General features: G+C 36.2%; 1 protein-coding gene across 4 annotated transcripts; it reads left to right on the forward strand.

Moving 5' to 3' along the window:
- The first annotated feature begins 810 nt into the window (after positions 1-810).
- On the forward strand, positions 811-11,798 carry LOC135696415 (uncharacterized). 4 transcript variants are annotated; one of them, XM_065215795.2, is made up of 14 exons: positions 811-953; positions 1,922-2,015; positions 2,996-3,187; positions 3,893-3,976; positions 5,168-5,252; positions 6,387-6,422; positions 6,677-6,813; positions 7,340-7,413; positions 7,943-8,007; positions 8,312-8,459; positions 8,627-8,737; positions 9,261-9,388; positions 10,200-10,287; positions 11,320-11,798. In XM_065215795.2, exons 3-14 carry the CDS (start codon positions 2,998-3,000, stop codon positions 11,452-11,454), a joined length of 1,281 nt encoding a protein of 426 aa, XP_065071867.2. In that variant the 5' UTR covers positions 811-953; positions 1,922-2,015; positions 2,996-2,997; the 3' UTR covers positions 11,455-11,798. The 4 variants fall into 4 exon arrangements, with proteins under 4 accessions (XP_065071867.2, XP_065071869.2, XP_065071871.2 ...); XM_065215797.2 differs by having other exon boundaries at positions 814-953; positions 1,925-2,015; XM_065215798.2 differs by lacking the exon at positions 811-953 and adding an exon at positions 961-1,581.
- The last annotated feature ends 2,555 nt before the right edge of the window (positions 11,799-14,353 follow it).

A 14,353-nucleotide genomic window follows, 5' to 3' on the forward strand; every position in this document is an offset into this window, starting at 1 on the left:
AAAAATATAAGCCTTCGTGGAACATTGATGAAGTCGAGTACGTTGCTGATACAGATATGGTTGAAGCTCGAAGAGCCAAAATTGTGAAAGAATTGTTAGCGGAATACACGAAGGACATACAACAGGGCGCCCTTACCATCATCATTTTGGACCAAGGACCGAGATAACGGGGGGTCAGGGATCCTTGCCCCCCAAAAAACTTAATAGCATAAGTAAAATACTTTTATTTTCTAAAATTTGGCTGTTGCTACACTTATTAAACAGAGGTTCACAACCCCCTCCCCCCATCCCAAAAAAATAAACAAAAAGTTGTATCTCGGTCTCTGTTTGGACAGAACAAAAGTATTAAACTAAGAGACATTAGTTGAAAAGTTGATAGATGAAAAAGCAATAGATTTATCAGATTCAACTTTTTTGCATTCACATTTGATCAGCTATCATCTGTTTTAGGGTTTGAGAAATGTTTCTTGAAAGTAAGTATTTTTAATCGCGAAGACAGACTTTGAAACACAGAAAATCGTTGTATCTGACTCGTGCAATAAGCAACTTTGTCAAAAGCCCAAATATCATTGGTTTTTTACACTTAAAGGGTCGCCTGTCTGCGCTAGGCTTCACGAAACTGTCTGCATCTGCTATTGCGAGAGAAGAAAGTGTTTTATCTTGTCCCCTTCCTTAGTTCACGTGAATAAAATAAAAGTGTTTTCAAGTTCTGGATAAAAACAAAAGAACAGAACAATGGGCTTCCAGACTAAGATCAAGCGATAGCAGTCATTTGCAAGCATGAGTCAGTCGTTTTCGTCGGATCTAATGTCTTTGTTTTCCTCAATGATCAATGTGTTATGAGCATTGTATATTACAATAAAATCAACACAATAAAATAAAGCCCTATGCTAAATTCTAACGATTCAAGATCTTCCAAGGTGCAGGTCCTGTGAGTGTAGGGCGAAGAGCAGGTTTGTTGTCAAACACTCGGCTAGTTTTTCTTTTATTTTTAACCTTTCTTCCAAGACTCGCTCAAACTTGCGTCTCGCTTTGGTTTGTTTAGTTTACATATAAAATGCCTAGGCCGCCCTGCATCTCATCACGATATATCTTTCCGGTAGAAACGTCTGCTATTTTCCCGTTAGACAAGTCATTTTATATCATGATTAATCCAAACTGATACAGAGGTTATGGGATGTTTTGAAACTCTCTAAATGTTTGACGGGTTTAACAAAATTTGGATTCCGGATTTTTGTTTTTTGACGTAAACAAATGCAGTGAGCGAGTGTGCAGTTGTTTGAGAGGTTTTATAATGGGATCCTTGGAGGTGCACGTTTCGTTTTGTTGAGCATCGGTTTTGTAAAAACATAGATAGTTTTGAAGAGGATGAAATCCTTTGAACCGAGATACTTGAAGACTGTGGTATTTTGGAAACTCCCTCGTCATGAATTGGTCACAGAAAATTTTCCATTTCCATCGCTTGCAGTTTTCAGTCTGCACATGCGCAACGTACATTAAGGGCCTGTTGATATGGAGAAAATCATCCTACCTGAACTGAGAACTTCAGTTTGTGAACTGAGAGGTGACTGAGAGTGGGAGGTAATTTTTTTAATTGTTGTTTGACAAATTTTTGTGAGCCTTCCCCCACCCCCAACCTCATTATTGTTATGAAGCTTAGTTGTTTTGCTAGTATAATTATTTGGAAGATGATATATGGAAGAAAGGACAATTCAAAATTATAATCTCGCTGCATCGGCAGAGAAATGAAGTTTCAGTTTCATGAATTTTTCAAAGATAGCTTAAAAACATTTCGCGTTCTTGTTCGGATTTGAACGATTTGCTCGTTCATTCACAGTTTTGACAGGTCCTTAATGGATTCCTCCACCCTCAGATAGAGAGTTCTGATGTTGTCCGGTATTACTGCAGCTTTTGTTTTTAGCAGGTTAACGATAAGGTGGATGCACCTTGATTGACAACAAGCACCAAATACATGGATGCTGGCTGGAAAATTCATAATTTCAGAAGATAGATCAGTAAGAGCGCTTACTTTCAAACATAATGAATGTTTAAAATATCGCTTATCCGTTCAAGACAAGACCAGACATTATTGTTCCAGCGGCCTAGTGCTTTGTCATTTAACAACAAAGCAGTGAAATAAAACCGTTTCAACAAAATGTAGAAGATTAGAGTAGCTAGCTTGAAAGCGTCTTTTTCCTTCAGTTAAAATAGGAACATTTAGAGTTGGTTCGTTATTCATCAGAATTCATAAACATTGACCCCTAAATATTGATGACTGAGGTATGAAGCGAACGTTTGAGGCAAGGGAGGGGGGAGGTGATGGCTGAAGCCCCCCGGAGTTCATGGAATCACAATAGGCCAGCACTCACAATTTTTGTTGCTTGTTTCTACAAACTTTAACCGAGAACGAAATGACGATTGGTAATGCCCAAAGCAAACATAGTGACTTTTACCAGGAAAGTTTGTAGTGCCAGGTTAATCCGAGATATGACGCATTTGTTATTTTCCGCATCTGGAAATTTACTTGGCCTAAACAACCCAATAATAGGCACTGTAATAGGACTGGAATCTAACTACTAATTTATGCTGATTATGCTCCTGTTGGTATATATTGTAATCGCTGTTAAGAATGATTAGTCAGTTCATAATCTCAATACGAGTTGCACGAAATTTCTCGTTGTCGATCTCTAAGGAGGAGTGGGGGGTTAAAACCGAATAGAAAGAGACTTGGCTGGTGGTTCATTTCTTAAATTTTTGTAATTTTGCCAAAAGTGGGGAGTAAGCCCAACCCCAAGCCTTCCCTTCTCTGCGTGGCCTGAATGAATTCCTGTCCTTTAGTTTTAAGAGTTACAATGGCAATAGCCCCAGACAGTGTGTTATTGAAAAAAAGCGTGTATATTGTTACAACAATTATGGTTATTTTGATGACCAATAACGCAGCATTATACTGTAATGCATCAATTACTTGAAGCAATTTTTTCAACATTTCTTTTAGACATGACGAAGGTCATTCCAGGTTCTGTTGGTTGGTCAGTCACAGGGGACAGAAGCATCGAATTTGCTAAACAACCGATAGACTTTATCGAACGAAGAATCAAGCAACATGACTCGAAGATTTTTATTGCCAGGGCCTTAAATGTGCCAACAGTTTTTGTATGCTCAAACGAAGGAGTTAGGCAAATTTTCGGTACACTATAAACTCGATTGTTTGTTCTCTACATCGAAAGTTTTATGTTCCTTGGGCATGTCAAAATCGAAAGCTCATTAGGGGCGTAGCTGGGGGGCAGGGGCTGAAGCTCCATTTTGACACCAATATTATCAGAAGGTTTTAGGAATTTATCACAAATCTGTTATCTTATTTGGATGTCGAAAGTTTCTTTTTGCCAATTTTTTTTAGAATTTATCCCTTAGACAAACTAGCCGCCATCCTTCAAGAAGTTAACTCCCCTGATGAGTATGTGCGATGATATTTAGTCTACAGCTTTTTATAAAACACTCCCAAGAATATACTGGTGATGTTCTTGAAAGATCCCACTGAAAGACCATTCCCCTGTAGACTCATTAGGTTACTGACTTTTCAACAGATTTGTAAATTTTACATATGTTTCATGTTTGTTATATTATTGTGTTAGATACTGATTGTGACATACTGAATGTCCTTATCCTGAGAGGATGATGTCTGCATGCAATCATCTTCAACCTGAATCAAAGATCAAGTACTTTATATAGCGATAGGCATGGTCCTTAAGCCAAAATGGACCGTTGTTGATAGATGAAATTGTAACTGTTGATTAAATTATCATAAGCCGCTCTCTTTTTCTGTGCGTTGATATGCCTTATGTTTGCGTGACGTCACTGGTATTTTTTGCTATGTTAATTTTCGTTGTTTTAGAAAATGAAGACTATTTTGCCATGGGATATAAAGATTTCGGCTACATTTATCAGTTGTATGGCGACGTTCTTCTGTTTTATGACGGTGAGAGACTTCTCAGCTTTCATCATTTTTATTGAATTTGACTCATGTTGTTTTAGGGTAGACATCAATAACGGTGGTGTAGGTTTTATGCATCATATTAAAATTTTTAATTGGTTTTTGAATTTTAAGAACAGCTAATTTTGAATAGCAGCTGACTAGACTGGAGCAATGTTTGACGGGAAGGTCGTGTTGCTAACTGCCCGTTTGAAACAATTATTTGTAAAGGAGATCATCGAGTTGATGTTTGACTTAATCTAAAATTTAGAAGTTGTTTTAATTTTCAGTATGCTGACTCTCGTGAGAGTGAATTTTAAATTGCCAGGCTAGGCAGTCTACCTCGTTTAATTTAAATGAACCTTCATGTGCCGACAATTTTTGGAGAAAGTCATAGTGTAGTCTTTAGATGTGAAACCCGTAACGATGTCCATAAGAAAAGGAAACAACTCCGTGTCGGTTTTAATCATATACTATGTCGATGTTCTAGGAAGGATGTCAAAAATGATCTGGTGTTTTGGACAGAAACCCTTTTCTTTTGAAGTTTTCTGCCTGTTTCTGTTTCCAAAACCAATGATGAAACATCAAAATGTCTATTTTAGCTTTATGGTTTCCTGTTAATGAATCAGTTTCCTAACATATACCAGAACTGTTCTTATGCTCAGTTGTGGCACTAGGAATGAGGAAGTGCCAAAAAATGAAAATTTTATAGGCCAAAATCTTTTTACGATACAGGAACCACCCCCTCTTGATTCTGCCAATCTTGCTGCCGGAGGTTTGGATCGATAGAACCAACCATAAACGGATGATAAACTATACAAGTTTCTATAAAACATTAGATTGGCAAGTTAATTTGATTCAGATGTTGTACCGAAACAATGCACACCATCCAAAACAATACAATCAAAAATGATACGTTAGAACAAAGATGACAAAACATAAATATATGTTCTGACGTTTTATACTCTGAAGAGTGTCAGTCGAAAAGCGTTTCTGACTGGTCTATCTCGATCCACAACTGGGTATACATTTCTTAACTAAACATTTTCATTCATTTTCCCGAAGTTAATGCTCAGAAGAGTGTCTGACGAATAGCTTTATCTTAGAGTCTTAGAGTGTTTGCTTTTTAAAGTGTTGAATTTTGTAGCCCGATTTCACAATATTTGTAACTCATCTTCAGCATGTTTCTTGTTGTAGATGCGGAGGCGATGAGATTGCGTGGTATCATTCGAATGCTATTTGATCATGCGATTTGTCAGCATTATGTGGAACAAGTAAGAAGGTCAGGGAACCAAAAAGTGGCTTCTTTCGATGGGGGTATCTAAGAGCCTATTGGTGTTGCATAGGGATGATTTGTGTACACCCTGCTTCCGTTGTAGTCACATAGAATTCAGAACCCAATTATGCAAAAATGTTAAGTTAAGCTCCGTTCACAGGTAAACAATGCTTACAGTCACAGCATTGCCTTTAATTATAATCTGAGTCTACTCAACTATAAACATTTTCAATGTTTAGTGCTGGTGCGTTTTTCTATTGAATAACTAACTGACATATAGAATAACTGACATATAGAATAACTGACATATAGAATAACTGACATATAGAATAACTGACATAAGTAACATGAATTTCCTCAATAGGAGTTTTCTCAAGAATGTGTTCTTCTTGCGTTATTGGTTATACTTTCGATTGATTTGGTCCAAATGTAGCAAGGTTTTCAGTCACTTAATCCTTAATTCCGAGGTGACAGCTATAACTTTTAGAAAACTTCATAAACGGCTTCATAAAGTCATAATTAACTGCAACAACTGAAAAGGTCTTGAAAAAATAAGAAACTTGATAAGAGCTGAATTTTCTTCAGCAAACTACAAGAACAGTCATATAACCTTCGCTTGAGAATTTCTGGCTAGGTTTCGAGTATGGCTACAAACAAACATTGATTACGAAGTTTCGTATATGTGGTTGAGAATTTGATGAATCTCACTACAAGTGCTGAAAAAAGTTGACCATTGTTAAAAATACCTTGAAACCGTCGTTTGGTTTAACAAAATAATTCTTCATGGAAGCCTATACTTGTTAAGAAGCCTTGAAAATCTTTGAATTGTAAATCTTGACTTTTACGAAATAATCTTCTTGATGAAGATCTAATTGACGTCCAAAAACCAACTTTTGGTAAATAATTCATCATCTTTTTCTTTTTTAATCTTTATCTTCTAACACAGAATGCATGCTGTTTTGCCTGTTCATTTCACAGGCTATAAATTAATATGCACAGCATCTGTGGTAGTTATTTTATTACCAAGGTCTTGGTACCTGGTCTTTTGAGAAATCACGCTGCTATCAACGTATAAAATTAGAAAAACCAGCTTTTAAAAATATGTTTTTTGTATTCATTTGACATCAAATTCTCTTGCAGTATTACAACTGAATTTCTATCAGATTTTGACAAATCGTAAGTTGTATTACAAAGCTTTTTCTCTGAACCCAAACCTTAGCTTTAAAGTACCAATGAATTTGAGTATGTTTCCTATATTTATTTTGCCTTCGTCAGCATATAAACTAGCTTGCAGATGATTCTTGCTGTTTTTTTCTAATTTCCAGCTATAACATTTACTATTTTTTCGTTAACACTATCTTGATGTTTGAGTAGCTAATTGAAACCATTATTAACAATTTATTTTTTGATATTTATTGATTTTCTCACAGAAATCATATTCAACTGTATGAAACATTTAAAAGTTTTACAACAGCTCTAAGCTTAGAGCTTTTCCTTGGCCTCAACTGGAAAAGCAAGGCCATGGAGTATGAAACAATCAAATCGATTTCAACCATTCACTGGCATGGTATTTGCATTTATTATTTATAATTATGTTTGTTACATAGCATTTCTGCTATTGCAATAAATAACATCCTTCTTCTAATCATTAAGCTACCCTCGAATTTATTTGTAGTACATATATTTGATTCAATGTCTTTGGTATGAAGTAAACAAGGATCCTCCTTTGAATTTCTTTGTAGTACATATATTTGATCCAATGTCTTTGGTACGAAGTAAACAAGGACCCTATAGATTTCCTATCTTTTTGTTTTTCTGAAAGACGTTATACAAATTTGATCCAGCAGGTAGAATTTTCAAGCTTGTCGATGTATTCCCAAAGTTATTTTATGTGTTAAGATTCTTCAAAATATGTTTTTATATGTATTTCTCAAAGCAACCTTGTGAGATTAAGGGTAAGAACCCCTGGTATTGAAATTCTTTCGAAAGATATCGACGATACAAGTTAAAACAACATTAGAAATAACTGAGTGATATTATTATTGAAATGAGAGTTATATTTTAAAAATGGACCACATAATTTTTCTGTGTAGGTCTGATTTCGGTACCTCTCAATGTACGATTACGAGGCTGGTCGTCGTCCTTTTCGAAAGCAATCGAGGCAAAGGTAACATGCAAGATGATGTGCCTGCAATCCTGTTGTTGAAATAGAAACGTAATTACTTTTGATGTTGAGTAAGCAAGGTAGACGTCTAACTCTACATGCACGCTACACAGCCTGTATTAGGCGTTTGTTTCAATAGCTGTTGCCATGACAGTTGAAACACACTAGGGTACTTTAAATGATTCTTTGCGTGGTCTTTTCCCGAACTGGTATGCACATTGGAAATATGCAATTTTTATTTTAACGTTTCGGACGATGAAGTAACAGGGTTGAAATAAAGAGCAGGGGGATCTTCAAAAATTCTGCAAAAGGCAAATGGGGGTTTGGTGCTGAGGTATCTGGAAGCATTAAGTGAACCTTATAAAAGCCACAAAAATAGCTGATATCTCTTGACAATGCATTTACCATTAATTTTTGTTGTCATATACTTGATTTACTCTCCATAAGATGGTGATAAATATCACTCTGTTTTTCAGAGACGTTCATCAAGATTGCTTAGTTGATAAATGGTCTATGTATTTATTCGTTATAGGAATATCTAATGCGATTTATTCGCAAAAGACTACGCAATTCCACGTTAACCAAAAGAGATGACAAGTATGGGTGTTAAGATTATTTTTTAAGCGAAAACAGTTATTGTAATATTGTTTTTTCCATATGTTGCATCAATGTAATTAATTGCCTTCCATATGTTGAAAGGCATCAATATGTTGATAACAATTTAATGATAAATCATTTAAAGAATTGTCTTTTTGGAAGTGTCTGTTGACATTCATAAAGTGGATTGTTATTTACCCTAAAACGTCATATAAGTAATTTAGTAAAAAGGTTTATATCGTATTGCCTCGCGCAATGCTGTATAGAAATGCATTGATATCAAATCGACGATTTTTCTTCACAGGGATTTCATAGCAAATGCCAATCAAGCTGACTTCAAAGACGAAGATGAAGCCTTAATGCACGTTCTCCTCTTCATATCTGCTTTAATCCCAAAAGCCCTTGCGTCTTTACTGACGTCATTTTGCATTGCCACATCTGGGGCTGACAAGGTTTGACTTTTTCACGAGTAACAAACCATAATCAATTGAAAATTTTTCTTTGTAAGTATCTGTTTAATACGACTAATCTACATGCTTTACTGGCATCTGCAGACTATCTGGGTTTTAATTCAGTGAAAGTTAAGCACCAGAATTTCATCAAATATAAAATTTTACAGGCATTTCTGCGCGCACGGATGCGAGGAGACGATGAGTATTTATCTGACGTTCTACTGGAAGTGCAAAGACTTTGGCCGCCATTTCTTGGAGGCAGAAGGATTGCTCGGAAGGTTTGTAGAATGAAAGTCGTATTTAGACAGCTTTGAATTTGCCATGGTAGTGTTATGAACTTTTATAGGCTATTAGAAACACCGACTGCCGTCCGGTTTGTCACTATTGTCTATACGAAACAGTTTTCTTTCCGAGTTTTCTTTCATTGACGAAGGTTTATAAACAACTGGTGCTGGTATTGTTTGATAGAAGCTTGTTATGCAAGATTATTCAAGTTTTGTACTGCATCTTACATCATGTTAATGTATACAGTCGTTTTCTTAGGTAAATGCTAATAAGTGTTATGATAAGAAGTAACGGGCTGTATTGCCAGACAAAGTCATATCGTGAGATCCATCTAGCTATGCTTTTTAATATTTAGAGTTCTCTTTTAACAAACAATGATGATCAGAAATGCTAGGTCTTCAATTGAAATTATAGGTAGTAGCTTTCAAAACGTAAACAAAAGAAACTTGTGATATGTCGACGAAAAACTTGGGGTGACTTTTTACATTTTTACATGCAAATTTTTCTCATTTGCAGGACGTCGTAATCGATGGTCATACAATCCCAGCCAACACTGCCGTGGCGTACATCAACTGGTTTGCAAACCGAGACCCAAAAACATTTAGTAGTCCTAATATCTTCAACCCGGAAAGATGGCAGACATGGTAATTACGATTAACATAGCTAGGTTTTTTAAAGGAAAAGTCAATATTTATGTAGAAAACGGCGAGACGAAAAAGTCTTCCTGAGTTAAACTTTTTTCTCACAGAGGCTACTCACGGTCAAATCCCAAATAGATTTTTAACTTTAACGCTTTTGTTCTTGAATAGAACAGAACTGCTCTTAGTAGCTACTGCGAGTTTCACTCTTAATTCGATCATCACTATTCTATATATTTTAACTTTATGTAGTCATAAATTACTTTCACAAGCATTCTGGTCCTCACTCCGCAAATGGAGTCAACAAGTTAAATACGAAAGAAATTTAATGTATTTCCCAACAGAAGGAAACACAATTTCTTTGATGTATTCTAATCTTGACCTTGCACCGTTCACTTTCTACCTGTTCATTAACAGGACGATATCTGTCTAGAAAGAAGTTAGAAAATAGGGATGGGGCAGTTAAAAGTAAAATGATGATGATGATGATAATAATTATGTTAGGATGTTTATATTTTTAATTTTTTCGCCACTTTATATTATTTTATGAAAAATATAAATTGAATTATGTAGGGGACAGTGACATTTCTGCACCCAATCACTCCCTCTATTCATGCCACTGATACGTGCCACCAGCTATTGATTGGCTTATGTTTAATGTTTGGGGCTGTAAATAGAAATTGTTCTACATGACAAGACATTCAAGTTCTGTCTATATGCGCCTAAAACACCAAGCTACCACTAAAGTTGATGCTATTTTGATTAGGCTTTTAAATGGTGAAATAATATTTTTGGATTGAACTTGCGTTTCTCGTAGCGATCAGTTGAAGCGTGATTTAGTGTGGACATTTGGCGGTGGTAAACGAATTTGCGTTGGAGTCGATTTCATCAACAACATTTTGAAGGTATGTTTACCTAATGGCTTGTTTGTGTTAACAAAAGTATCACAACTTTCAGCCTATTAAAAGAATAAGGAAAAAAAAGGAAGGAAGAATAAAGAATCAGTTTTCAAACTAAAAAGATGATTTTAAAATGTTTGTTTACCCGCCTAATGTATTGATGCGAAAGCTAGACTTTAAGCCAAGCAATGCAAGAGCATCTGGTTTCCCAGGATCTCGTAGGTATAGATGGTCCGAATGACGAATGAAACAGTTTTACGAAGGCAAATCAGAGAGCAGGGACGGATTTATCGGGGGCGGGAGGAGGGGGACTTTTTTACTGTGGATAGAAAGATAAAGGTTGAGCGAAAAGCAATTACAGATGGAGGTTGAAGGGAATGAGCAAAATAAATACAAAGAATGACTTTTTGGAACATTATCAGACAAATTAGAGGATTTTGGACATCTAGTACTGCAAGCATCAAAACCTAAAAGGACTTTGATTGATATAATCGCCAACGTTGAACGACATGGCTCATTGATAGAAAGAAACAACAGATAATGTACGTTCATTGGAAGGAAGCTCAAACCTCCCAAATCCCTTATAGTTTTAAGTCGCCCTGCTCCCTCTTCTGACTCGGTCTTAAATCTCTTTCTATGATTTTCGTGGGTCATATTGATTCCCTGTCACTATGATTTCAGGAAATTGTATATCATTTTTCATACTAGTTAGGGCCAGTGCCACAGTGGGAAGGCAAGGCATCATAGCCTCCTAACTTTTTCACTAAATGAAAGATAAAAATCAGCTAAATTATTTTATACATATCCCTTTATATAGATATTATATAGATAAACTTGTAGATTTAAACAAATTCATCGAGCCAGAATCCACAAGGAAAACAGTCTCAGCAAAATGTTTCCGACATTTGGGGCCAGAGGGACTAAGAGGAAACTTTCTCTACATTAGTGGCTCTTCCAGTTTAAGATCAGTGGCGCGGACCCTGTATTTTTTTATGCACTCAAACATATAGTCTACTAATGTTTTTCTTTTTTCTGAAGATCGTCTGCAAAAAGCTGTTAGCTGATTTTGACTGGACACTCGCTAACCACACTTCCCATGAAGTCCCATACAAAACTCTACCCGTTGCACGACCTCGACATACCGTCCTAGCTAGTTTTGTAAAACGCCGGTAAGGCAGACCAGTTCGATTTGTGCTGCTCAAAGTAAAGCAGGAACCGGCTGTTGGAATAATGACGTCATTTTTTATTTCTCGTGGAGTCATGTAGCTGGTGGCCTAAGATGTGAAAAATCACTAGAGCCGTCCACTTCTTCCGTTATGCTACATATTTAAACTTCAGCTGGACTGAAGTGTTAAGAACCACGTAAAAAGATAAGGAACATTGACAAGATGTATAAATGTTTTTTACACTTTGAAAGCATGTATTATAACAGTGTTTAGTTTCTGTTTATAACTATTTCAGTTAGGCCTGTTTTTGGGCTTTCTTGTCAAATAGCGCAGTCATTCATTTCTATCAAATGACGTTATTTATTTGATATATTTCTTGTTCAGAAGCAAATGTTAGTATAAAAACTGACATTACGATTTCTACCGTTATTATTCTGGATCAGGGGCATTGCGGGCTGGGAATTTCTTTGGAGCGCAGCTTTCAATTTTTTAAAAATGAGCTTACAATAAAACAATGGCATCATCAAGCACATGCGCTGAAGACATGGAAAACATATGTAAGACTCGACATTTATTATCATTAGAGAGTTTAACCTCTCTTGGCCGATTGCTGATTTTAGCCTGTTTTAACATACTTGAGCTCTGAAAGGTGCACTCACGTTTGGGAGAGCCAATGGGCAAGGTGGCAATTATATTGTACAAAGTGTACAGATATGGATAGGAGACTGTGGTTGGAAAACGATACGAAACGAAACGAGGCTGTGGAAGAGAACAGATACGAAATTTCCGAAAATTTCTGAATGGTTGATACTAGGGGGCACGTACTCCCCTGCCTCCAAGTCACGATGCCTCTGTTCGGTATATATCATTTTATATTAAGCTTTGTTTAAGGACCTGCTTATATCACCTACAAATTTAAGTGGTTGAAAGTTTTGTACATGCTTGATTAGGAAACTTTAGATTATATCTATGCAGTGGCCTTCCTTTGGACTTGAGGATGCTGGCATTTTGACGACTCAATTTAGAATCAACTCCAAAGAATTTTTGACAAATTTAAAATTGTTTTGCAGATTACAAATCAAAGAAGTGCCGATCATCAATTATTTTTATGGTGTTTTGTCTGAATCTAAAAAAATATCAATCATTTATTCACTTTGATGCAATGAAATATTCAATTGCTTTGTAACCTCTTCATATCATCACGGACAAAGAAATTTTCCAAAGAATACATCAAGACCAAATTTTCCAAAAATGGGACTAATTTTCAGTCAAAAGAAGTCTGTTTTCATTTGAGAATTTTATTTTATCACAATAGATTTCAGCACATGTGATAACCTTGTTAGCTATTTTGCTTCTTTTCAGGTTTTTCTTTGAACTTGTGTTCAATTTCTAACTTAGATTGAAGCGAAAAAACTAACACCAAGCCACAGAGTTTTAATTAGAATTGCGGCTTAAACTAATGTAGCATGTTGTTACTTTTATTTGATGAAACTGGATGCTCTATGTATCCCTTTAGTGGAGAATAAGATTTGAAAAGAAACCGTAGCTTTTAAGGAAAATGTACTAATGCACTTCATTAAACATTTTTGTATTCATATGTTTAAGCATATGAGACGTAAATTGATTCTTCAAAAGAGGAGGCAGCAGGGATGCTGGAAAAGCCCCCTTTTTAAGGAACTACCCTTAAAATTTGCTTATCAAGTAAAATTACCTGCCCCGATGATTGTATCACAGTGACCTTTTTCTTGTTTTTTGTGACTTTCATCAGCACGAAAAAAATGTCAGTTTGTGTCAGTTTTGCACTGATTGGAGTCCGAAACAAAGTTTTTGCTAAATTTTACAAAAATCAGTCTTCAGCAATTGTAGAAATAGGGCTTAAAAGCGTATGTAGAAACTCTTTGTCAAATACTCGTCTAAAATGAGCGGCAAAGCCAAGGGCTTGGCAAAGCGAATGGATGACTGTTCTCCGCTGAGTATCTATGTCCACTGCCTTTGCCATTAGTTCAATCTTGCAGAAAGTGAGTCAATGAGAAATGGGCTTAGTGTTGTTTAAGGTCTCTACAATTTCATTAAGGCCAACACCAAATAACATGTAATTTCAAGAGAAAAGTTGAACATGAACCGTCATATAGCTAATAGGGACAAAGCGCAATGCACTGGGCTTGCCAGAGGGGGAAAGCAGGGGCCAGTACACTTATTTACTTTGCAAAGATAGAGAATCCGAAACCCATCTAGGAAGCAAAGCTCTTTTTAATTGTTTCTAAAATTTAATTGATGAAGTTTTGGAGGTAATCTATGCGGGATTTAGTGATAGTGACTATCGCATTTTATGTGTTTTAGCGCAACGGAAGCATCTGGGGCCCTAAGAAAAAAACTTCTACGGGACTTTTATTCACGGACAGCAAGAACATCACTTTGAATGATGTAGAGTATTTCAAACACATTAGAAAAAGATAAGAATGAGAATGGTTTTTTCGTTAGCTAGGGGGCACTGAGTTTTTAGAGCTTCAATTGAAGAACTTTCAAAGTTTTCAAAACTTGAGCAAAGCTTTAAAGATATGGACGTAAAGCACCTTTGGCCCCTTTTGGTCGGAGGCCCTTGGTTATCAAACTAAAGCAATTTTTTCAACCACTCTGTCTTGACACACTAGCATGCATTGAGGTATCGCCTAGTTTGCCGTGGAAAATTAATAACTATCCGCAAATAATGTGCCGTGGATAGAAAAGGTTGAAAAATGCTGAATCAAGATGCCCTAAACTGCGTTACGCCACTGGCCAGTAAAGGTTTGCTCCTTCTACCGGATAGATTCTGAGTTTCTGACCTCCTTGAAACGTAGCACAAACTGTTCAATTATCACAAGAATAGGCAAGTAAGCAAAAAGTGCGTGCATTGCAGAAAATGATGC

The sequence above is a fragment of the Rhopilema esculentum genome, chromosome 14, assembly GCF_057945365.1.
Source record: "Rhopilema esculentum isolate cy_ngs chromosome 14, ASM5794536v1, whole genome shotgun sequence".
Taxonomy (NCBI): Eukaryota; Metazoa; Cnidaria; class Scyphozoa; order Rhizostomeae; family Rhizostomatidae; genus Rhopilema; species Rhopilema esculentum.